This window comes from Mchenga conophoros, linkage group LG13 (genome assembly GCF_057382185.1).
Source record: "Mchenga conophoros isolate Kocher_MC1m ecotype Shallow Benthic linkage group LG13, M_conophoros_male_GT1.1, whole genome shotgun sequence".
NCBI lineage: Eukaryota > Metazoa > Chordata > Actinopteri > Cichliformes > Cichlidae > Mchenga > Mchenga conophoros.
Window position 1 is genome coordinate 5,459,508 of NC_140538.1, and position 23,534 is coordinate 5,483,041.

Below are 23,534 nucleotides of genomic sequence, written 5' to 3' on the forward strand. Positions count from 1 at the left end.
CTTTTTTCCACATCTAAGTGCTTTCTATCTAACATTCACACCCCAATGAATGCATCAGGAGCATCTTGGGGTTCAGAATCTTGGATATCCAAGGATCCCTCCCTGACCACCAACCTTCCAATTAGTAGATGACCTGCTCTACCTCCCTAAGCCATAACCATCCCACACTTGAGATTTTGTGTGAGCCACAAAAGTGATGAATAACATTAAGTTTATTATTACATATCAAAGGCCCTGCCTGACAGTGATGAGCATTTGTGAGAAGATAGAAAAATGGTGTACACAAAACCAGCTAAAGGAAAAAAAGAAAAGAAACAACTGCAAAAGCAACTTCCTTTATGACTTCATCAGACTGGGAACTTCAACGGCTTTCAGCCCATAGGTAACGTGCCAAAGCTAAAGAGGTGTCTGGAAGCATATATAGAAAAAAAAAGACATGGGATTTGCACCATAGGCAGCAAGAACATTTTGTGGATTGTGTCAAAGTTTCTGATAGGAGGATGGATGTAAGTTAGCATTGTTGTCAATTCAGATGACACAGCTGTGATTATAGATTATAATTTTGCCTTGCTTGACTATTATCATTACTCACCAGGTGGTGCCACATAATGGTGTCTTCACGATCTGTGCTAGCTGAAAGTATTTCAGCTTTGTTTCTTTCTTCTTCTTTTTTTCCCAATCACGTGAGTTTCTCCCAGTGACCTTGGATTCTTTTGTCCCCACCGGCAACAGACACCCAGAAATGGAGACCGGCTTACTGTTGCCATTTGTAATTCAACTGTGGTTTTATAGAGAGCAACATTGGAGAGCATTATGAGGCTTCCTGGTAAGTTTTCTTTAAATGTCATGTGTCCTGCTTATGCAATGTCTCTGAACACACTATTAGTGTAGCTAATAGTGCATGTGGTTTACCAAATCCAAGAAGCTAGGTGGTGTGAAAAATCTGGATTTTTTTCCCCCCTTCTTCTTGTGTTGTTTTCCTGGGAGAGTATCCACACACAGCTGCCAGTTATATGTCTTTCCAAGTTTTCTCTCTACATAACCAGGTTCACATGAGTGGGCGTCATCCCAATCAGTGATCACGGTTGTTAAATCAGCCACCAACACACAAAAATTTGTGATCGTCTCTCTCTGTCGCCCCAGGGAACAAATGCCACTACAAGCTGAAGTCAAAGTCTGGCAGCAGATGATAATGAGAAGCTGCAAAAACTCTTATAAAGCCTTTGCTTAATTTTGGAATATACAGATTACATTTTTTACCTTGTTAAGTTCTCATTAATGCAAAAATGTCCCCGTCGTGGGATCAGTAAAGTCTTATCTTATCTTATCAAAATATTAATAATATGAGCCTGTTGCGCACTTTCTGTCTGTATTGAACTTTTCGTGTCACTTTGACTTGTCTTAATGGGAAAATCCTGGGTGAGACTAATTTCATTGCCCTACAAGTGACAAATGAAATCACACAGACAATAGAAGCACACCTAAATATAACACAGCCATAGCATTTGGTAAAAATAATCACTTAGTAAGCTGTCGATGTAACTGCTTGATATTGCAAATCAGTTAGCTGATGATGCATTTGATCTGCTGCCACAAATAAGCACACATTAACAAGCTGATGCTATCAGGATTTGGTATTTGGCTGACATTTCAGTACAAATTTCAGTATAAATACAAATATAAGATGTATTCTCTTTTGTTTATATCGGAGAGAACAGACTGATCATGAACTGGAACAATTACATTTCTTTGGCCACTTTTGTCCTCCACGACAAGCTGGTAACCTGTCAACTAGTGGACACATTGATAGGGGGGCGGGGGCGTCAGAAAAACAGAAGATGGGAAAAACAAACAGGTGAAGACAAGAAAATGAGTGACGGAAGAACAATATTGAGGCTTACGAGTAGGCGATGCTGAAACCAGTCAAGTTGTAGGCAGCGTCACTAAAGAAGTGAAGCAGAGCGTAGCCGGACGTTGTCACAACCTCAGGAACTGTCTCATTACCTCTGGTCTCTGGCACCACTAGACCACTGAGAAAAGAATTCAACAGAAAGGCAATGAGACCTGCAAAGACAGACATCCCCCGTGGACCCAAAATAATAACAGAAGGTTTTCTGAAATGTATTTGGTGTATGATGTGCTCTAGTCTGAAAGCACTGCCACCCCACAGAAAATACATGACAGTAATTAGCCTTGAAGTAAAAAACATTGCAGTGCAGTGGCAAATTAAATTTCGTTTGATTATGATTTTTTGTGGGGACCGGGTTGTCACTTTTAATCCGTGCAATGCACTGTAAATGTACCCATGTCCACACTGAGCCCAAGCTCCCTGCAGGAACTAGTGTTTGTTTTTTTACAATGCAAAGCGGAGGTACCCATCCATAATGAACAATTTAAGTTTACTTACTGTAGGTAAGAATGCTACACAAGTCAAGACTATGTATAATCAAATGGCAGATATTTTTATATATTTTTCTTGAAATAGTCCAAATTGCCCCTTTATGGAAACAACTGAACTCTTAACAAGAGATAAGCCTCAGTGGATTAGAATAAGTGGGAGGTTGGTAAAATATTGCAGCATTACTGTTTTAATGAATTTGCATGAAATGAAAGAGTTCCACCCACATGCTTGTAGATTGTGCTTTAGAAGGGAAAAAAGAGCAAAGTACAGAATAAATCTCGAGAAAAAGAAGTGGCATTCAGGGATAATGTGAGTAATTGCAGTATTTTCTTTCTATTATTGCTGTATTGTGGTAAGCCAGCAATTATGGGGTCCATTGTTTGGCCATACATGAAGTCATTTGACTGCACAAGCACAAATTTATTGGCACTTTTGAAGCAGTGCCAAAGGGTACCTAAGTCATTTACATATTTCCTCCATTGCACAGCTCTCCTATTCAGACTAGCAGGTGCTCACCTGAAGACAGCAATCAAAGGGGCGTAAATGGAGTCTCCATCATAGACGTACATGTGGTCCCAGCTGCACTCTGTGGCAAAGTGATTGAAGCGAAGCCTGAGTACAGCGTTGGGGCTGGGAGACGGGGAGAGAGGGAATGCAGAATAAACAGGTGTGACAAAAATACTCTTGATAAATATATATACTACCTATAAGCTTCATATGATTCTTACTTTATAGAAGTGTCTCCACTATTCATAAAATCTGTGGTTGAGATCATAAATCGACAGTTCAGGGACTCACACTCACTGCAGAAAACCTTTTTGCTATATTAAAATCCTTGTGAGATGTGTCCTTGCCTAATGCCAGCACTGTAGAAGATGCATTTCGTGCAGTGTCTGTTCACATGCAGACTATTAGTATCAAGTATCCTAGTTTTGTAAAGGTCCAATCCTGAAATAAACCTTTATTTCAGCTTTAGATAAACCTGCATATGATAATCAACCAATTTTACACATGAAGGCAAACACCAGGGAACTAATCATTGTCTCCCATATGTGGACATGCATACCTAATTGGTTAAAAAATAAAAAATAAAAGTCCTAATGATAATTGATGTGATAAGGGCCTAGACGTTAAAATGAAGGAAAATCTGCACTGTATAATCATTGCAAATTTAAATACACCAGGGTGTGATGGAGGAGATTTTTTCTTTTCTTAGCTCATACCTGATTTATTTATTCCTCTTTGACAAATGAATATGCTCTGGAGATTTTATAGCAATCTGTCATTAAAAAATAAATTTTTTTAAAAATGAAGCTATCACTTAAAATCATCCTTCATATTAGCTGAGTAGCACGTTTTAAAGCATGTGTAAAAATGATTGGCAGTAACCGTTTAGCATCATTTTTCATTGTGCAGCTTGTTCTAATGAATGCCTCAATGTCTGAAATGGGCACAACAACACAGTGGGCAAAAGTTGTCACAATAATGTGACGTGTTGTAAATGGAGACATATCAGTGAAGTTTATGTTAAAGTATAACAAGAAAGGAGAAGCTTTGGTGCTTTGGTCCTATCAGAGAGTGTGCAGAGCTTTGTAGACTGTCCTCTACATGTAGATGTTAGCTGGGAGCTGATTAAAAGAATATAAGTGGAACAACTGGCTTGTGTTGTTGTTGGTCCTTCAGCCATCAAGCCCGAATTTATAAAATACAAAGAGCTGATAACCAGCAGAGAGTTAAAATTTGACACTTCCTTTTCTAGTCAGTAACCAAAAACCTACACAAAATGACACAAACACACTACTGTGAGTCCCATTAAGTGTTGAGTTGGGAGTTGAAATGTGTTGGCAAGGTGACCTTCTTGTTGTGCAACAAAATGCCTGAAAATCACATTTTCAGTCACAGTCCATGGATATCTGCTCCAAATCTCTTGGCACCCCATCCAGTAGTTAAAGCCTTCTGAGGGGAATGTGTGATACGATATACAAATAAAATTAGCTTGAACTCACTTTTGAGTAACTTTCTCTCATCTTTCTTAGAGAAAATGCAGCTAGTACAGTAAAATAAATAATAGCATATATAATAGTAGTAATATATTACGGAGCCTGAGCTGCCCTTCAGCATTTCCCAAGGAGATCATGGACATCTTCATTGCTTTGCCCAGAGCTCATCTAACATTCCAGAGCATACAGAGACCATTAAATGTATGACCTTACACACCGTGTTAGAAAATAATGATTGCCATTCTGTGACTTTTACATGGTGGTCTACCAGTGTATACTACATGTAGTGCAAGCAAGCATTGTATTTCCATAGCAAGAGAAAAAAATTGCAAATGAAGCACTTTCAGTCGGTGCAGCATGAGCAGTAAATATGCAAAAAGCAACTACGAAGCACAGTAACTACTATATTCACAGACAAACTCCTTCTTTTTACAGAATAATACAGTCTCTCTTATCTAGAGCCCTTAAGTTAGATACAGAATAAAGTCTTTATCCAAGTGGAAGTAAGTAAGATTAATGATGACATGTGGAAGATAAAAACAGTGGTACTTACAATCCTTCTATTAACCAAGTGCACTTGGTCTTGTACTTATAGTTGAATGGACCATCTGTGAGAGAGCCTGACAGGTCTGTTAACCTGCAGAAAGAGACACAGAGGGGAGAAAACATGAACACAGCGACGCAGTTTAATATGCTCAAAATCAGAAACAACTGGGGGAGTCTGACAAAACAGACAAAAATTAGAGTTGAAATCTTATCTTGTGACCCCTACAAGACAAAGATACTCATTCTTACATCAGTGAGGGTCCCCATCAGTGCAATCATGTGACATCAAAGAGTTGTATTTGGGCTTAATGTTTGATTTACTACCACCAGATCAAGCGTGGCAGGGCATGAGCTTTTTTCCCCTCCTTATTTCAGGTTATTCCTTGGTAAGAAAATACAAATAAACATTTGTTTTAAACAAACACACTAATCATCTAAAAAGAAGAAGAAGAAACCATTCTTCTTAGCAAAGAATTTAATATTATATCATTTGAATTGAAAATAATAGCTTAAATTATTTAAAATCAACATCCATTTGATGACTGCACAGTAAAACTTTGGCAATATGAAATAGTGAGCACTTTATAACAACTGGTGCTCAGCCTAACTGTTCTAAAATGGCCCATTTAATTATTTTTTTTATCCCCCAGATTAAGAACATCATACACCCTAAAGACTGCTATAACAGTAGGACCGAGCAGAGACCTTACATGGAAATTATGGACGAGCAGAAGAACATCCACACTAACCAAGAAGGATCCTGTAGCTCAGTGCCCTAACATCAGTGAGAGGAAGCTGCTATTAAAGTGAGAGATTGAGAGCCTGCAATACAATGGGACCAGTACTGAGCTGCATGGATATAATGAGCTGACCTTGGCAGAAGAGAGCAGTGTTAAAGAAGGAAAACCGCCTGCCATGATGGATGCATCCAGTGAGCTGAGGATGAAGACACAAAGCCACACAAACTGGGACGCAACTGTGCCGGCTCTCTGACAAAATCCTATCAGGAGAGATGCTTGCAAACATCAACACAGCTCAACTCATTATCCCCACAACCAACATGTACACAGAAGAAGGTGGAAGCCAGGAAGGAAGTTAGTTGGTAACATCGCCTATTCTTGCTGCCTTTTATTCTTCAGCACGTACATTATCTCACACTGTCAAATTCACCTCGTTCAAAATGTCAATGTTCCTGTCCAACAAACTGTGTCTACACAGCCAGTCGGCCTCTTATCACCAGTCTTTTAATCCACTGTGATCTTCCACTCTCCCTTGAAGGGGTCTGGCATGGCGAAGTGATCCTCCTCCTCCCCATTTCTACTGTACATCATGTGTTTTGTTCAGGCACCTCATCCAAAGTCTTCATGAGCCATGATTTCATCACCACCACCAGTGAGCAGTGTTGGGGGTGGGTGGTGCCTGGGTGAGGGTATCATTCCAGTTGAGTTTTTACCATTTTAAAATGTTCAGTTTCAGTTTTTAGTTTTGATTGTTCATTTTAGTATTTTTAACTGTTACTATATGGAGGTTCTGCACAGGTATTAGAATAAGAACACAGCACCTTTTCAGTGCAGATAACTCAATAAACAGATGCACCAAAGACTAAAACTAAAGCCTGTAAATTTTATATTCCAACATATTTTATGTTATTTCAGTAAATTTTATAAGTGTACAACATTATTTCAGTGTATCATCTTTTTTTTCCCTCTCAAGTTTTTAGTTTGGTTGAACTCTGTCCAGTCACCATCTTTTACTTTCAGCTAGGATTCTTCTCAGTCTACCTACCAAAGAATACTTAATATTTCTTTATTAACACTTCTTTATTATAAAATTTTCTCCATATTTTCAGCACCACCCACCCCATCAAAAATGTAATTTCCTTTGGTGTGTATTGTAACTCATCCTCTTCGTGCCAGTTTTTATGAATGGAGCTGGTTTTATTGTGAAGACACCATCAGGTTTCACAATAGCAGACACCACGGCTGTATTCATTATTTAATCCTGGATTACATTACATTACATTGTGTCTTGTAAAACTAAGATTTGTCATCTCCCCTTTTGTCCTTCCTGGTGCTATAGTGGAACCAAAGACTGCCCAACACAGCTCTGCTTTGCAGTCATGTTAATAATTATTATTTTCCCAGGCAGCAGGCCTAACAAGCATCTCAGATTGATTCAGACTGACTGACAGATTGGCAGAATAACAGTATGAGGTGACGAAACATGGCATCCCTCTGAAATCAAGGTGAGACAATCCCTGATGCTGTTGCTATAGCGATCCCAACATGACAAATTCGTGTGACATCTGTAAAAACCAAGATGGTGGTAACCAGCGATTGCACTTGTCAATCAAAGTAATCCCATGCTCAAGGGAAAATCTGAAAACACACACACGCACACTGTCACACACAACATATCGGCACCACATACAGTGACGATGTCGCCGGCTGCCGCCAGTTGAACACTATGTTACTGTGTGACCGTGTGTGCTCATTATCTAAGCCCTCACTATAGGATCTGTGCTCACTGTGGCACACTGCCAGACTAGAAAAAGAAGGAGAAAAATAGAGTGAAACTCTCATTTTTCTGATTTTTCTGAGTGAAAGACTCATTTTTCTTGTGTCTTTGGGGGGGAAGCATAAAACAAGATAACAGAGACCGACATAGTAGATAAAACTTCATCCACAAAATCACAACATGAGGCAAGCTGAGAGCTAGTTCTGAAGCACACATCGAAAATGGAATAACCCACTGAAAAATCTGTTTTAAAAAGTATGGTATAAATGAAGATAATTCACTGGTGTAGCGTCAGTCTATGTGATTATCCTAACTCATGTTTATGAACTGTGTCCAATGATACACCAATTAAAGACAATTAGTTCTACAATCAATGTAAAATGCTTTCCTCTGACCTTATAATCTAAGGTCAGGTGAAACAGAACTCAAATAAATCAATCAAGCCAAATAACCTTTATTGTCCCCAAGAGGAAATTTGTCTTGAACATAGTGCTGCTTGATATGAAATAGAGAAAAAGACATTCATTAATGAAAGGCATATAGTATTGTATTACTGCTAATAAAACGTCAAATAGTGATTGAAAGCATAAATGGAAGGAAAAAAAACCTCTAGCATCATATATAGCACAGGAATGAAAAACATTACCACCATAACTTTGAATAGAAGCATCCATCGAATCAATAAAGGTAAAGCATATTTATATTTGCCATGATGCTTCTCACGCCCAGCAAAACACTTACTGCTGCAATTGTAAAACAGCATTTCATAAGTCATAAACCATCATAAGTTACGTTTAGAAGAAACTGCCCTGTCCCTAGCATCCTGCAGAGTGCATACACTCAGTCTTTGAGGCAACAAGTGTTTGTGCGAGTGCAACATTTCACTACATTTCACTCCCAGCTCAGAACCTCAGCCAGATATGCTGTTTCTGGTAAACAAAGGAACCTAAGGAAGTGCTAACAGATTGCTGCACAGCGGGATGCGAGCTGCAGTAAATGCATACATCCTGCCAGTAAAACAGAAGCACACACATACACTCACACTCACAGACACAGACACAATATATGTAAAGGAGGAACAAGACAGGATGCAGAAGGTCTGTCTGTTTTGTTTCCTTTCCATCTCTTCTTCCCTTCACTTCTGCCCATTTACTCCTCCATCTATCCCTCTTCTATCAGTCCCCGCTGATCACAGTTAGATCCCCCGACTTTAATCCTGGATTAGAAGACAAATATTCATGTCATGCTGCTGTAACACTGACTTAAATGTTGATCATATTGATGGTGATCATATTGATGATGATGATGATGATGATGATGATGATGATGATGATGATGATGATGATGAAAACTCGTTTCTTACTGCTGATGACACATGAACATCTTTAATGTCTAAAACTGAATGTCTGTTCCCAAGATCTATTGTCTATTTTCTTGTCTTATTATTGCACCTGTTTTATTGATGTTCACATTTTTTGAATTTAGGGCCATACTTCACATCCCATTCAAAGAAGGTCATTATGGAAATGCTGTAAAACTTTAGCAAAGAGCTTTGAAAGGTGAAATTAATAAAATGTAAAGCCATTATCAAAGTCTAAGAAAAAGAGGAACAGTCCTACAAAGTCACTAACTGTCACTCGTGCAATTTCTTTGCAGTGTGGGTGTTAAATGATGAAGAACTAGAACGAAGCAACATCCCAGCAACCAAAAGCCTAGTATGGCTATTTTATCTTAACCCACAACAGCAACTAAAAGGTTAAAAGGCTGTGCTGTGACAGCGCGAGTTCATAAGCTAGAAAACAAAAGTGAAATAGAAAAGAAAAAAATGCTGGAACATTTATTCATTCCACACTGTTGCATGCAAGGTTGGAGCAGGATGAAGCTTATTTCAAATAAGATGGTGTAATAGAGGGAATAATGCACACTGACGCACAGATGACCATTCACACTAAAAACTAATCTCAGCTGGAATCTTTGAATCTATTCAGTTATCCAAACATGCATGTAACTAGACTGTGAGGGAAAGCAAGAAGGCCACTCATGCCTGGGTTACATGCCTGCAGAAAAAGTTCCTCAGTGGGTTGAATAAGCCAAAGCTTAAACCGTGCTGATGTGTGGCAGCAGTGAAACGCACTTCCCAGCCTATATTTTTATTATTTTAATTACTGCTTACTGCGTTGTAAACTTCTTAGAAATTCAATTGCAGAACCTCAGTCACTCAGAGTCCATTGTCACTTGTTTTTTTCTTCTTTTTTGTGTTTTAATTGTTTGTGTATTTTTACAGGTACAGTTGCATTTGAAAAAAAACAAACAGCTAATTAGTCATCATATGATTACTACGAGCAAGTGGTAATCAGATGCTAAATACTAATGTGACCGTGTGCAATAGACTGGAAATTTGAAATGGTTGCCTCAAGGACAGCAATCAGGTCTGTCTTCAAAGCAGCTTTTGTGCACAGTTTAGGTTTGTGATAAAATGGAGTCAGTTATATGCAACCTGTGATCATTTGGTGATTAACTGCTATAAATTAACAAGAAAGGACAAATCTGTTGCTGTCTACATACACAAAAAGTTACATTAAACAGATATTCAGAGTCCAGAAATTCCTCCATGAAAAGTGATGTAGTTGCTGCAAGACAGCAATTTAACTGCACAACGACAAATGGGCTTGACAGTCGTGCTTTTATATAGGAATATAACCAGAATATGAACAGTTGGGAACCAGCTGAGTCAAGCCCGCTATTGCAGAAAGACATGTCACAGTTGCACTAATTCAGATTGATAGTAACGTGTTAGTAATCTGCCTGTGTTTAGAAATTAGATGCCAATTATTTGCAAACCTTGACCATTCAGTCTGACTGCAGCCTGCCCATGTTGGAGTGTGATTGGTTGCAGTTAGGTTGCCTCCCACTCTCCTTTGTGATCTGAAGTCGTGAACAACTATTTGCAATCATTGTTTCCGACAGTTGTATAAGCAGCTATGAAAACAGATGTGTGGGACAATGACTGGTTCACTATATCGCCCAAACCCTAACATTTTGAAACGTGCAAAAATTACTATTCAAAAAAATAGAATCAAGAGTTAAATTTTGACAAAGCCTTGGTGTAGCTCTCCTCTGGTTTTCTCAGGCTGAGATCTTTGGCATATTCAGTATCTATAAAAGCATGTGCAAGGTAGATCACATTCATTGTTAATGTGAAGCTGACTGGTGTAGCCTCCTACAGTCCCAACAAGCCGTCACTCCAAACACCTCTCCCATTAATCTTCCCCCCAAAAACGCCTGGCACAGAAGAAGACGGCGTACATGTGTCGGCAGGAAGCCATCACTCACAGGCAGACTCACAGCTAGCTGAGGTTATAAATGGTGAGCAGGGGCAAAAGGCTGGTCACAATACGAGGCCAAAGTCAAATCCTTTACATACACCACAGAATTGGGATCAGGAGTAACACATGCTTATATATTGTACGAAAGCACCGAGGGACGAGCCATGAAAGGGTGACGGTGGCAGAGCAAGAGGAGGGGCAGCGAGCAGACTGATAAAAACAGAGACAGCAATGAGAGCATGAGGTATGGAGGAAGAGAGTCCAGCACCCCCTTGAAATATTCATTTGCTCCGGGTGAATAATTGATGCAGCACAAAAGACAGATGCATGGGGGATAGACAGACAAATGGATGGAAAAAGAACAAGCGGGACCGACAGATTAAGAGAGAGAGCCCAATATCGCCAGGTAGTGTAGTTACAAATCTCCCTTTTCATCTTCTCCCCTGTCACTCTATCCAGAGGGAGGCCTGGCTACACCTTCTGCACCACCTCCCTACTCATTTAATACCATCTGCTCATGTCATGCACACATCTGCTAATGGAAAGCTCAAGCCTTCACTCACCTCCTCATCTATTCAAATAAAAAAAATAAAAAAACATATTCTTTTAAAGCAGCATTACTCATGACACCAACAACTTCTTCGTCCCTTTCACACTTTTTTCTCTCGAGCATTTCAGTCTCAGAATAGCAGTATAGTTGTTGTCATATGCTGAAGCTAAATCTTTCAGCTTCTCAGTAAATTATAAAAGGTTGTAATCAATGGAAGTACATTTATAAGGTATTTCTTATTTCCAACATGAAGAAATGTTTTAAAGTTGATATACAATGCTGATTGATTTAGCCAACTCTAATTAGTGAACACAAGTGCCTGCATTTAGCTAAACAGCTATAACATTATTAAGTCATGACATTTACTGGCAAATGCAGTCAAATTACAATCTGATTTAAAAATCAATAGTCGGAAATATCTTCCTGTTTTCTGTTATTTGATGATGGATCAGTACAACTGCTACTTACACACATACACACTAAGTACTGCTTCTTGTGTACGTGTTCATGCAAGCAAGACAGACACGTCTGTTTTGCAAGTGTCGATTATACGTGGCCCTACCCGTGCACGCTTGGGTAGGGGAGGGGCTGAAACTGCAGGCGTACGCCTTACATACACCTTGAGATTTTACAGAAGAACACAGCATTGACAGTCTCACCCTGAGGGAAGAATTTATGATGCACAGCACTGTAGATGTCTTTAAAAAAAAAAACCAAAAAAACCCGTGCTGCTTTCTAGCTATGAATCTCCCACTACAAGCTGCTGTTTGGAGACCCAGTTTTTATCAGCAGTCATTAAAGTCGGTTTAGGCTCAGAGCTGATGTTTACTCTCTATGCATGTTTGAGGCTCATAACAAATGCACAAAAGTACCAAGTGATACTTCCAGGAAGTGATTTGAAAATAGCACAGCAAGTGGCCTAGAGGTGCGCACAGAGATGACTTTCAAGGGGAGATTGGCCAAGTTTAAATCAGATTTTTCAGCCTATCCCAGCTGTCTTTAGACAGGAGGTGGGTACACTATGGACACCTCATTTAATAAAGACAAAACACACCATCTTTATGAGCATTTAAAAACTACAGCTCCCAGGAGGATGCCTCAGAAAGTTGGGTGGACATCTGTCTATACTGTTATGCTGTACAGCAGTGCCACAGTTAATGCATCAGGTTATTTAAGATTTAATAAGCCATAATGGCACCTGTAAGGAAATTGAATTACAGCAGTATTAGCCCAGAGAGTCTGCAGTGACACCCTGACTGTCTCCTTTCCCAACTGAATTACAGAACTAAAGTTAAGCAGGCTGTCTGCTCACCAAAAAGAGAAGAAGAAATTCAAGGCTACAAGTTGAACTGACAGGTCAATGTGTCTTACTGGCTACATCAAAGCAGCCTTGTAGTATTGATTTTCTCTGTAATCCCCCACTACAGACAGACATTTACTGACCGCTAACTGCACGACAGCCCAGTGACACATTCATACTAGAGAGGAACACATAATCAAAAACAACCGCAGTGACACAAACACACAACCGCACACACAAAGACTTTCAGTGACAGCATCTAGTCAGCTGAGTTTGACATCATCCATGTGAGAAACAAAACGACGCACACATGTTTGTGCTTAAGAGCTTCCAGAGACTGTTTTCATTCCCAGCCCTTTAATCATCACCCTAACCCTTCACAGCACACGCCTGCTCTCAAACTGTGCCGTAAACTGACCTATTAAAGAAGGGAGAGTTGTCCAGAAGTGATTTCACTTTGCAAAAATGCCTTCCCTCATGAAACAGATACACACACACACACTTTCATACATTTGGGGAAAAAGAAATCATAAAAATTCACAGCCTTGAAAATCCTCCAAGAATAACACCACTCCTGCGCTGTATAGTTTAGATGACCATATTTAGAAAAAACAGCTTGTGGCAGAGACTCGCCTGATTGAATCATATAATTTATAACAATGCACAGCACAGTGGAATTCCCTCTAAGGCCACTCGGTACCCTCCCTTGTGTTAAAAAAAAACACAGCTGAGTCTCTGCTGAGGTTGCTGCAGCTTGAGTACACTCAGCAGCACTGTTCACCACTTTTACTACATGGGAATACTTTTCATGGTTGCACATTATATCACAGTATATTGATATGACATAGCAAGTCATATTTTAACGTAAATGATCTAATTTGAAATTTAAAACCATATATAGTATAATGGATCATAGTTCAGGTGCAGATCCAAAATATACTACACTGTGATATTATATGTTTTGCATTTTACATTCTAGGAAAGTCTAATGGTGCAACGAGAAGAAATAAAGATCCAATGTCCTGCCAGCTTTTCCAGCTGAATATTAGGTTACTGGGGTTAGATAATGACTTGACAACTCCTAACCTGAATGAGAGTAGAGTGTCAGGAAGGTTGCCTTTGCACCTCCAAACAACACTTTTGTTTACTTGGGCTTTTTCTGAATATGCCCTCTGAATGACTTTAGAAGGCCCAGTTAAATGTGGTTATATCATCACACACAACACAATAACAACATCATCTAAGAGTACTTTACTGTAAATCTACCCAATAAGTTGGTTGATAAAAGGTTTTGCTCATTTCTGCAGAGAGAGAAGCCTCTTCTATTCATCTGGGAATGAATAACTGGGACCTTATTTTAATTCTGTACATGCAGTTTGCTTGCTTGAAGTGGTGGGAATACTGAAGCAAGAGAAAGCTGGAATTCAATCACAAGGGGATTTCAAGTAAAGTTCATTTCTTCTGAGGTAACATTGAGGTAACAATACCAGCAATGTGTCCTCGAATACAGGGTCCCACTAGAGCCTGGGGACGTTTCCAACTTTGATTCATCGTCAGTGTTCAGTTTTCTGTTGTGTTCAGTCAGTCAAAGACATCTGGGATCCATGAATAAAATATAGATGGGAAATGAAATTGTGTTGAATCGAGAGGAGGCCATTTACAATTTATGCACTTTTTTTGTAAATATGATATACTAATGAGTTTGTGAAAACTTTTATTTTAAAGGAAGCAACACACAGTGACTAGCACTGTTGTCTAACAGCAAGAAGGTCCTGAGTTTGTCCACCACCGGGCTGCGGACTCGTGTTGGCGTGGGTTCTCTGCAGGTACTCCAGCTTCTTCCCACAGTCCAAAGACATGCAATTAGTGGGGTTAGGTTAATTGGTGAATCTAAATTGCCCATAGGTGTGAATAAGGGTGGGAATGGTTGTCTGTCTCTCTCTTTGTTAGCCCTGTAACAGACTGTCCAGGGTGTAATCTGTCTCTCGCACTATTGTAGCTGGGACAGACTCCAGCTCCCCAACCCTGACAAGGACAAGCAGAAGAGAATGGACAGTATATGTAAGGTACATCGTGTATAATCACTCCGTAAGACTGTGTAGAGTTTTTGGACAACAGGTTGTAAATGTTTTTCCTACTTTAGTTCTTTTATTTTGAGATCAAAACACATATGCTACAAAAGCAGAGACTGGCTTTAGCTTTTATTTCATCACAGTTAAATGCAGGACAGCACAAAGGTGAAGTTATTAGCACCATAGCCTCACGGCAAGGTCCTGGTTTTGAATCCACTATCTATACGGGACCTTTATGTATGAAGTTTGTACCTGCCTCCCTAGACTATCACTGACACGCCACAAATCCAGTCATACTGAATGATGTTACAAGTTCTCCACAGCTCCTCCATGCCCTTTCACATCTGCCACATGTACTGAGGGTCAATATTCTCATCTTTGAGAAGCACATGGTGCCAGTGGTGGATATGCTAATTCTTTTACTCTGTGGCTCCACGGTGTCAGGCAATAAGAAAAGGGCCCACTAGAGGACTTTGGGCCCTCAGGCCACCCTCATGCAGTCTGTTTGTTGATTGTTTTGTCAGAGACACTCACACCATCAGTTTGAAGTAGGTCATATTCTAGAGCTCTGGCAGTGTTTTTTCTTGCTCAGACGAGGAGATACCGGAACTGCTGATGGATTAAGGACTTGGTGATGGATTAAGGCCTGCCCGGCACTCTTAGAGTAGCTGCCTGTCTCCTGGAATCTCCTCCATACTCTTAAGACTGTGCTGTCCGGGTACACACCGGCTCACTCCTTGGCGGCCGCTTGTCGGGGCCTGGGGCCTGGGGCTCGCTCGGGCCCCTTTGGAGGTGGGGTGCCCCCGGCCTCTCGGCCTAGGGCTCGGTCACTCAGGCGCAGCTGGGGGCCGGCGGAGCTCACGGGCGCGTCACTGCAACTCCCCCTGACTTCTGCTCCGCGGCTGCTGGGCGAGCCCTCATCTGGGACTCTCCTCAGCTCTTACTGGGACAGTGGCGCGGCTGCCCCTCTGTTGGTCTTCCATGGTCTCTTGTGTTCTGGGGGCCTCTGGATGTCTGGAGTTTTGATCTCCTCCATACCCGCTTCACACCCTGGAGGAAGGGGCTGTGGCCCCCCCACACTCCCTAGCAGATCATTACATGGAGAAACCTTTGGAATGCAAGCATGCTGATCCACACAGGTATGCACACATGGGTATTCACAGACGCGGACTAAAGCTTTCTTGGCTGCTGCCTCAAAGCACACTGTGCGCTGTCTATCTTGCGTGCTGCACAATATCGTTTATTACTTAGTAAATACTGATATCTATGACTAGCTAGTTTATTGTGATGGTGCTTTGTTTTCTCTATTATTATGTTGCTCTTTGTTGTTTGCTGTCTCCTCTGTTTGTTTTTGTTTGTTTGTTTGTTTGTTTTTTTTTCTCCATACAGGTGACCCAGGAGTTGTTTTTTTTTTTTTTTTGTCTCTCTTCCCCCCCCTTCTCACCGTCTCTTCTCCCCTTTGGTTTTCTTTCTTTCTCTCCCCCTCTCTCTCTCATTCATTCCCCCTGTCCTATTTATTAAAAAAAAAAAAAAAAAAAAAAAAAAAAAAAAAAAAAAACAGACAAAGGATGAACTGAAGCTCTGCCATCACGTAATGTCGCATACTGCTGTTTCTGATGTCATTTAGAAAAAAAAAAAAAAAAGACTGTGCTGGGAGACACAGCAAACCTTCTGGCAATGACATGTACTGATGATGCCATCCTAGAGGAGTTGGACTACCTCTGCAACCTCTGTAGGTTCCAGGTATCAGCTCAAGCTAACAGTAGAGACACAGTCAGAAAAGATGTGTAGAGCTACTTAACTGACCACATCAATATCCCAAAAGTTTAACTGACTTAATGCTACTTCCTTAATTTTTTTTGAAGCAGTGTAAATTGCCCATTATTGTAAATGTGATTGGTTGTCTGTAACAGACTGGCGACCAGGCTATACCCTGCCTCTAACCTCTCTCTATAGCAGCTAAGATGGGTTCCAGCCCCTGAATCTGACCCTGAACTGGACATGCAGAAGAAAAGCAATGGATGGATAATCAAATATAAACGCCTCTCAGATTTCCGTACTGCAAAGTACTTAGTGTTTAAGGTGAGTTTGAGCTCTTTGTCCTGCTGCTTCTCCATCAGAATCACTCTCTCTCTCTCCTGTTTGTCTCCTAACATAAACTTCTCTGTTATTGCCACAAACTTGGATTCAACAGTAAATAAGATTTTTTTTTCCCCATTATTTCCCCTCCTGAGAAATTATTTTGAGTACCTGTCTACCCTCTTAACGTATTTTTCCTCAATGCAGTCTGGCATTTTTAATGAATTAATTTCCATATCAGCAAACTAAGCTTGATGTATTGATCTCGTTAAGATGAGGACACCACTGGGCCTCTTTTTTCTTTTTTTTTGCCTGTCCCGTTTGGCTCTTTTGTCATCAGAATTATTGTCTAAAGACGAGGAAAGATGCCCAACAGATTTACTTTACCAAATTGACCATCCCAGCCTTGCAGTAATGGTCCATTTGATTCACCTTTTATTGTTTATTTTATTTGCATTTGCTGAATACGGGACAGACTTGACTGGGGGAAAGAAGGGGAGAAAGAAAGAGGGAAAGAAAAACAGCTGAGAAGAGGGACGGGGGAGAAGGGCAAAAAACAAAAACCAACAGAATAAGCAGAGAAAAAAAATGCATATATCAATCACCTGGATCACCTGTTGAGAAAGAAAAAAGAAAACAAGCAGAAGGAAGAGAACAAGAGTAATAGAATAAACAACATCACAATGATATATGGGAATATGACAGTAAATACTAAATGTTAAACATTATTGTGCAGCACATAAGATCAACAGAACACAGTGTGCTTTGAGGTAGGAGCCAAAAAGGGTGTAGTTTGTGGGTGTGATCACCCGTGTGTACACCTGTGAGCATGGACACGCTTGTTTTTTTGTTTTTTTTAAAAGGTTCCTTCATGTAATGAACTGCTAGAGGGTGTGGGGGGGCCACAGCCCCGTCCTCCAGGGCATGAAGCAGGTATGGAGGAGATCAAAACTCCAGACATCCAGAGGCCCCCAGAACACAAGAGACCAAGGAAGACCAACAGAGGGGCAGCTGCGCCACTGTCCCGGAAAGAGCTGAGGAGAGTCCCAGATGAGGGCTCACTCAGCAGCCGCAGAGCAGAAGCCAGGGGGAGTTGCAGTGACGCGCCCGTGAGCTCCGCCGGCAGCCAGCCGTGCCTGAGTGACCGAGCCCCAGGCCGAGAGGCTGGGGGCACCCCACCTCCGAAGTGGCCCGAGCGAGCCCCAGGCTCCAGGCCCCGATAAGTGGCCGCCAAGGAGTGAGCCGGTGTGTACCCGGACGCCCACCCCCAGACACAAAGAACCACCAATGCACCGATATCCGAGGGAGTCCGCCACCAGCAGGGGAAGTGGTGGTAGGGGGAGATAGGCCTCCAAACCTTGGAGGGCCTGAGATGTCCCCAGAGAGGTGGCGTCTGATACCCAACCTGACATATAGACACAGACGTACAGGCACACACAGATACAAACATCCATTCCCACCCTCATGCTCTCATATGTACTTACTCCACACTCAACCAACGTGGAGACAGACATAAAGAGACGCTGTACACACAATCACACTCCCCAAGCGTACTCTACGAACCGGGTCTAGGTACCCTTGCCCCTGGAGGGGGGAACTGCACCCAGACCCAGGTGGTGTTACCCTTTTCCCTGCGGTGGGGAGAAGCAGACCACCACTGGGCCTCTGCCTTGTTTTTATTTCTGAATAGGGAAAGGCTTCTCTCCATTGTTTTGGAGGGGACGGTAGATACAGCATTTCTGCTATTTCAAGCCTTTATTTGGATCACATAAGAAGGTCTGATTGTATTATCTCGTCTCTGGTTCACAACGATTACAACACAAAGGCTTTTGGAATTTCATATAATATTCCATCTGGTAATTCACTGTCCTGTGTTAATCTGTTATTTTCAAAAATCTCTAGCTTCCATCCCCCAAGGAAACAGATTAACAGTGTTCTCCACAGTAACCTCAGAGCTTTATATGCCCTCTCTGTCCTGCCACAGTTGCCTTTTACTAGATTCCATACATTATTTCAGCATTATCTTGCCACTGGCAATACATCCACAAACATTTATGTTTGTATTAAGTTCAAAGAGTCTTCTGATAAAACAGTAAGTAATATTATCTGTGACACCTCTTGAAGTCTGTGCAAAACTCTCGCAGTGGATAAAATACACAGAAGATAGCGACAGAGCTGCGTAAAGCCAGTGATGGATAACCAGACAAGCCAGAAATGACGGCTGCATTGTTCACACGGAAGAGTGTGCACACAAAGGTGGACACATACACACACATGCCCAAAGGTGTAGGGGTCCCCAAGCTAGGGCCAACAAGGAAGATTGAGATATCTGTGTGTGTGTGTGTGTGTGTGTGTGTGTGTGTGTGTGTGTGTGTGTGTGTGTGTGTGTGTGTGTGTATCGAGGGAAAGTGAAATGAGGAGATGAATGGCCAACAATTGAATAACCTTGACCTTCTCTGCAGATATCCTTTATTAAAAATCAAGAAAAGCCCTTCTACCGGGAATAACAAAGGCAGAGAGCAGAGAGTGAGACTGTGTGTCTGTGTATGTGAGAGAGTGTGAGTGTGTATGATTGATGTTACTGGGTCTCTATCACCTAAGGTATAGTCATGGTCCAATGGGTTTCACACTAGAGCATCATTCATTGCAAGAACCCCCAATCTTTCTCTCTCCCGCACTCTCTCTCAAAACACACACACACACACACACTTCAAATTACTCCTGTACCTCAAATAAGGTCAAAGCAAAGCTAATAGCAACATGACCTGTTTAAACAGAGCAGAGTCACCTAAAGGAGAAGAGACAAAACAAGCAAAAGAAGGAAAAAGAAAGAAGCAAAGAGGATCGGAAGAGAAGAATACAGGGAAAACAAAAAAGAACAGAAAGGAATACAAGATGTTAAACAACAAAAGAGATGGAGAAGAGAAATTTGTGGTGCAGAGGAATAAAGAAAAAATGAGGAATGAAAATTAAAGATGCAGACAAAGAGGAAGAGGGATGAAAAAGAAGGATGACTGAAGAAAATAGAATCAATACAGAAGAATAGAAGAGAAAGAAAACAGACTCAAGACAAAGATAAAAAGAGAAACAAGTAGAAAGAAATGATGGAAAGGAAAGGAAAGGAAGAAGAGGAGAAAGTGGTTAGGAAGATAACAGATAGACATTCACCTAATGTATATACCATATATATATAATGTTCTTCCTCTACATCCCCCCCCCCCCCCCCCCCCCGCCCCCCTTTTTTGCACATGTCAAGGAGCGTGTCAGGTTACATTTCAATATGTGTTATACTTGTATAACTATGCATGTGACAAATAAAGAACCTTGAACCTTGAAGATAGGATGGGTGTCTATGATAAATATGTATTATAATAGATATTTAGTCACAAAAGTGTTTTACGGGATGACACTTACAAGTCTTAAGGCATCTAGATATAAACCAAAAACCAGATATTTTTGGATAAAGGATAAAAGGGTTTTATTTCTATTTGTTATTCTTATGGGCAAGAAAAGGAGCAAAGAAGGAAGAACAGATATAACACGTGCCCAGCCTCCTCCACCATCACTCACAAAAACACTGAGCAAGCCGCATATCGATGTGGACATCCATACGCATGAGGTGACTTTGCTTTACCCATCTGCCTCTGCGGGAAGTGAAAGTCATATTCAAATATTCATCTTCATCAGTCCCCCAAGGTTTAACCTGTAGATAATGAGCTTTATTAGTCAGTCTATTAATGGTGTCTCAGCTCTATTAACCTGGGGAAACTTAAAGTTGAGTAATACACCATGAGGCAAAAAGTCACATGACTACAAAGGGCATTAAACACTACATCTGTTTTCTATCAAACTTTTTGTTGGTAGATTTTTCATATCCATGCCATTTGTGGCCAAATGATCACTTCTTGCTGTGCATTAATTTCTCTTGATGATTACAGAGACCAACTTTAATTTAAAACAAACCAGAACAGATTATTTAATCAAGAATATATTTGCAACAGGTCTTACACAATACAATTTGCAGCAGTTTTCTTTGCAGAGTGCAAAGGTTTAGGTATTTAAGTTAATCATACAAATATGCTTTACTTAGGTTTGAAACATGCAATTGGCTGTAAATTGAACTCAATTTAACACAGAAAATAAAACCTGTCTAATTTCCTCTTGGTAATTTTTATCTAGTTGGAACGTCAGATGAAGATGTTGTCAGTAGGAATGCACAGCTTGTTTGGAAGGGCTGCCAGGAGAAATCCTCTTCTCTCTACAAAGAACATGGCTGCACACATTAAATTTGCAAAAATTCCATGCGTATAAACCACAAGATTTCTACAATAATGTACTTGGACAGGTGAGACCAAAGTGGAGATATCTGACATAATGCACAGCCCCCCCTGTTGTAAAAACAAACAAACAAACAAGACTGCATGCTTGTGGACGGGTGATGATTTGGCCTTGGTTTGCTGCCACAGGACCTGAGCACCTTGCAATTGTTAAGTTGCATTAGTTGCAACATTAAGATCATCTGTCTGCCAGCTAGAGCTGGACGGAAACTTTGTCAGCAGGATAATGATACTAGGCACAGCAGCAAATCAACAGCAGAATGGATAAAAATAATAATAATAATAATAATAATAATCAAGGTGTTTCAATGGCCAAGTTCAGACCTCAAAATGACTGAAATGCTCTGGCAGCAACGTAAGAGGACTGCAAAGACTCCTGTGAAAACTTTGTTTTTTGTTGTCTTTTTATATGACAGTGTGATAAAAATCTGCAGCCACTGACAAAGACAAAGTTAAAAGGTTAAGTTGGGAACATAAGGAGGAAGATAACCGGTGGTAAACTGACAAACCAACAACTGAAAAGGAAAACAAAGGATAATATATACTTATGATGTTGAAATAGAGCAGATAATAAAAAGGAGGGAAATAAACAAAGACACCAAACTAAAACAGGTAATGACAAACAGATGATAAACACTAAGAAAAATAAGAGAAGTTGTTAAATGAACTACAAATAGGAACCAAAACTTAGAGCTACTTAAGCCAGACATCATCACAAACCCTATGCTCTGAGCTCATCTTCAGTCACTACCCCCCCTCTATCATCACTGAGGACATTTGTGTTGTCTACATATGACATAGAGAAGATGAAGTGAGAGGGCGTTCCAGGGGAAGCTGTAAGCAACATCACACAGGTGTAGTGTATGCAGAGGTTTTTCAACCAGACAGCTGCACTTCTGTTGGAATTATTTTATTGATTGAATAGAAGATCATCCTGACTCAGCCGTAAGCATCACTATGAAAAACACAGCTTAATTTATGGAAACCTTTATAGGGCCATCAGTATCAGCAGCTGTGCTCATGCATGGAATAATATATACAGCACTTCAATAAAGTCTCATTCTTTGCAGCTTTGTTGATCTTTTCTTATCTAAAGATTTTTCTTTAGATAAGAAACGCTCTGTCCCATCAAGGCTGGTTCAAAAATATATAACTGCACTTCAGCATAACCACATAGCTGCTCAAGATGCACAAGATGACTCTTCATTGACTTTGGGTTACATAAAGTTGCCTCCTTGTCAATTCAATCTGCTCAAAAAAAAAACTGAAAGATGCCTCATGCCACTGTGAGTTGAGATATACCACCACCAAAGTAAAGATCCTACACAACTAGATTTAATAAGATGAAAAGTTTGCTTTCAAGTAAACAAAACTGGGCTGTGGTAATAAAACGTGTTACAAGATCGTGTTCCTTCAGTAGCTATTTCCTAGCGGTATTTTGTGTCTTATAAGTTAAATAGGCCTATCTAAATGCCAATTTCAGGACAGTGAATTTCACAAGTTAAAATAATGCATTACATGCCTTTATTGAGCTACTGCACAGATTGTATATAAAAGACAGGCACTAAGGATTAACTTGCTGAGTTATGTTGTAAAGACTAAAGGTGAGCATTGACATAGTCATTAAGGTTGGGCGACTGGACAAATATATCGACCATCGACGATAGGCTGAGCCTTTCACAGATCGTTTTTACAAGAGCAAATTATTTATTTATTTATTTGCCCATGAATAAGTTTGCTAATAGTGTTGGTTGAAGCTAAGAGAAGCAGTCAATGGAAAAATAATAGCGCTGTTTTAACGGCACCCTCTTTCAGCTGCGAACAATTGCATTAAACACTACATTTGGGTTAACTCTAACCCAAAAGTAGTGATTCATTTACTCAGGCTCATAACAGAAAGAAAGAAAAGCAGTGTTCAGAAAAAACCCCAAAACATTTTATTTAAGTAAAAACACAATGGTGGGGAGGGAAACAAAGAGAAACTGGCTTCTATTTTCCACTATAACAGTGTTTACAGGGCGTTCCAGTGTTTATCTGTCCTACACACTCGACCAAACAACAAATACAAAATTAAACAAAAAGTTAAAAACCAAAATGTTTCCTCCAGCAAACATTAAAAAAAAAATTCTAATGTAAAGTTTTCTTTAGTGTGATTTGGCGCATCTCAAATAAATAAATAAAGGAATGAATGAATAGTCCAAAAAGTAGCTATATTAAAACTGACACAAACAAGAAATGAAAGAAAAATATTCCCTTCAAACAAAACCTAGAAAAATCAATCCGTGCAGGATTATGTTGCTCCGCCCATCAAAAACTCTGCGCCTGCGCAGATATATCGACTATCATCGGTTATTGGACTGACGAATGTTGGTTGCAAAGATTTTACATAGCAACCAACCTTAATAG

General features: G+C 40.4%; 1 protein-coding gene across 3 annotated transcripts in view; it reads right to left on the reverse strand.

Annotated features, from left to right (window-relative positions):
* atrnl1a (attractin-like 1a) overlaps positions 1 to 23,534 on the reverse strand; it is a 325,280-nt gene that overhangs the window by 277,541 nt on the left and 24,205 nt on the right. For all 3 annotated transcript variants that reach the window (XM_085296143.1, XM_085296141.1, XM_085296142.1), the window contains 3 exons: positions 4,955 to 5,038; positions 2,918 to 3,031; positions 1,902 to 2,030 (listed from right to left, as the gene is read on the reverse strand). In XM_085296143.1, coding sequence (XP_085152269.1) covers positions 1,902 to 2,030; positions 2,918 to 3,031; positions 4,955 to 5,038 — 327 coding nt within the window. The remainder of the gene's footprint in view (positions 1 to 1,901; positions 2,031 to 2,917; positions 3,032 to 4,954; positions 5,039 to 23,534) is intronic.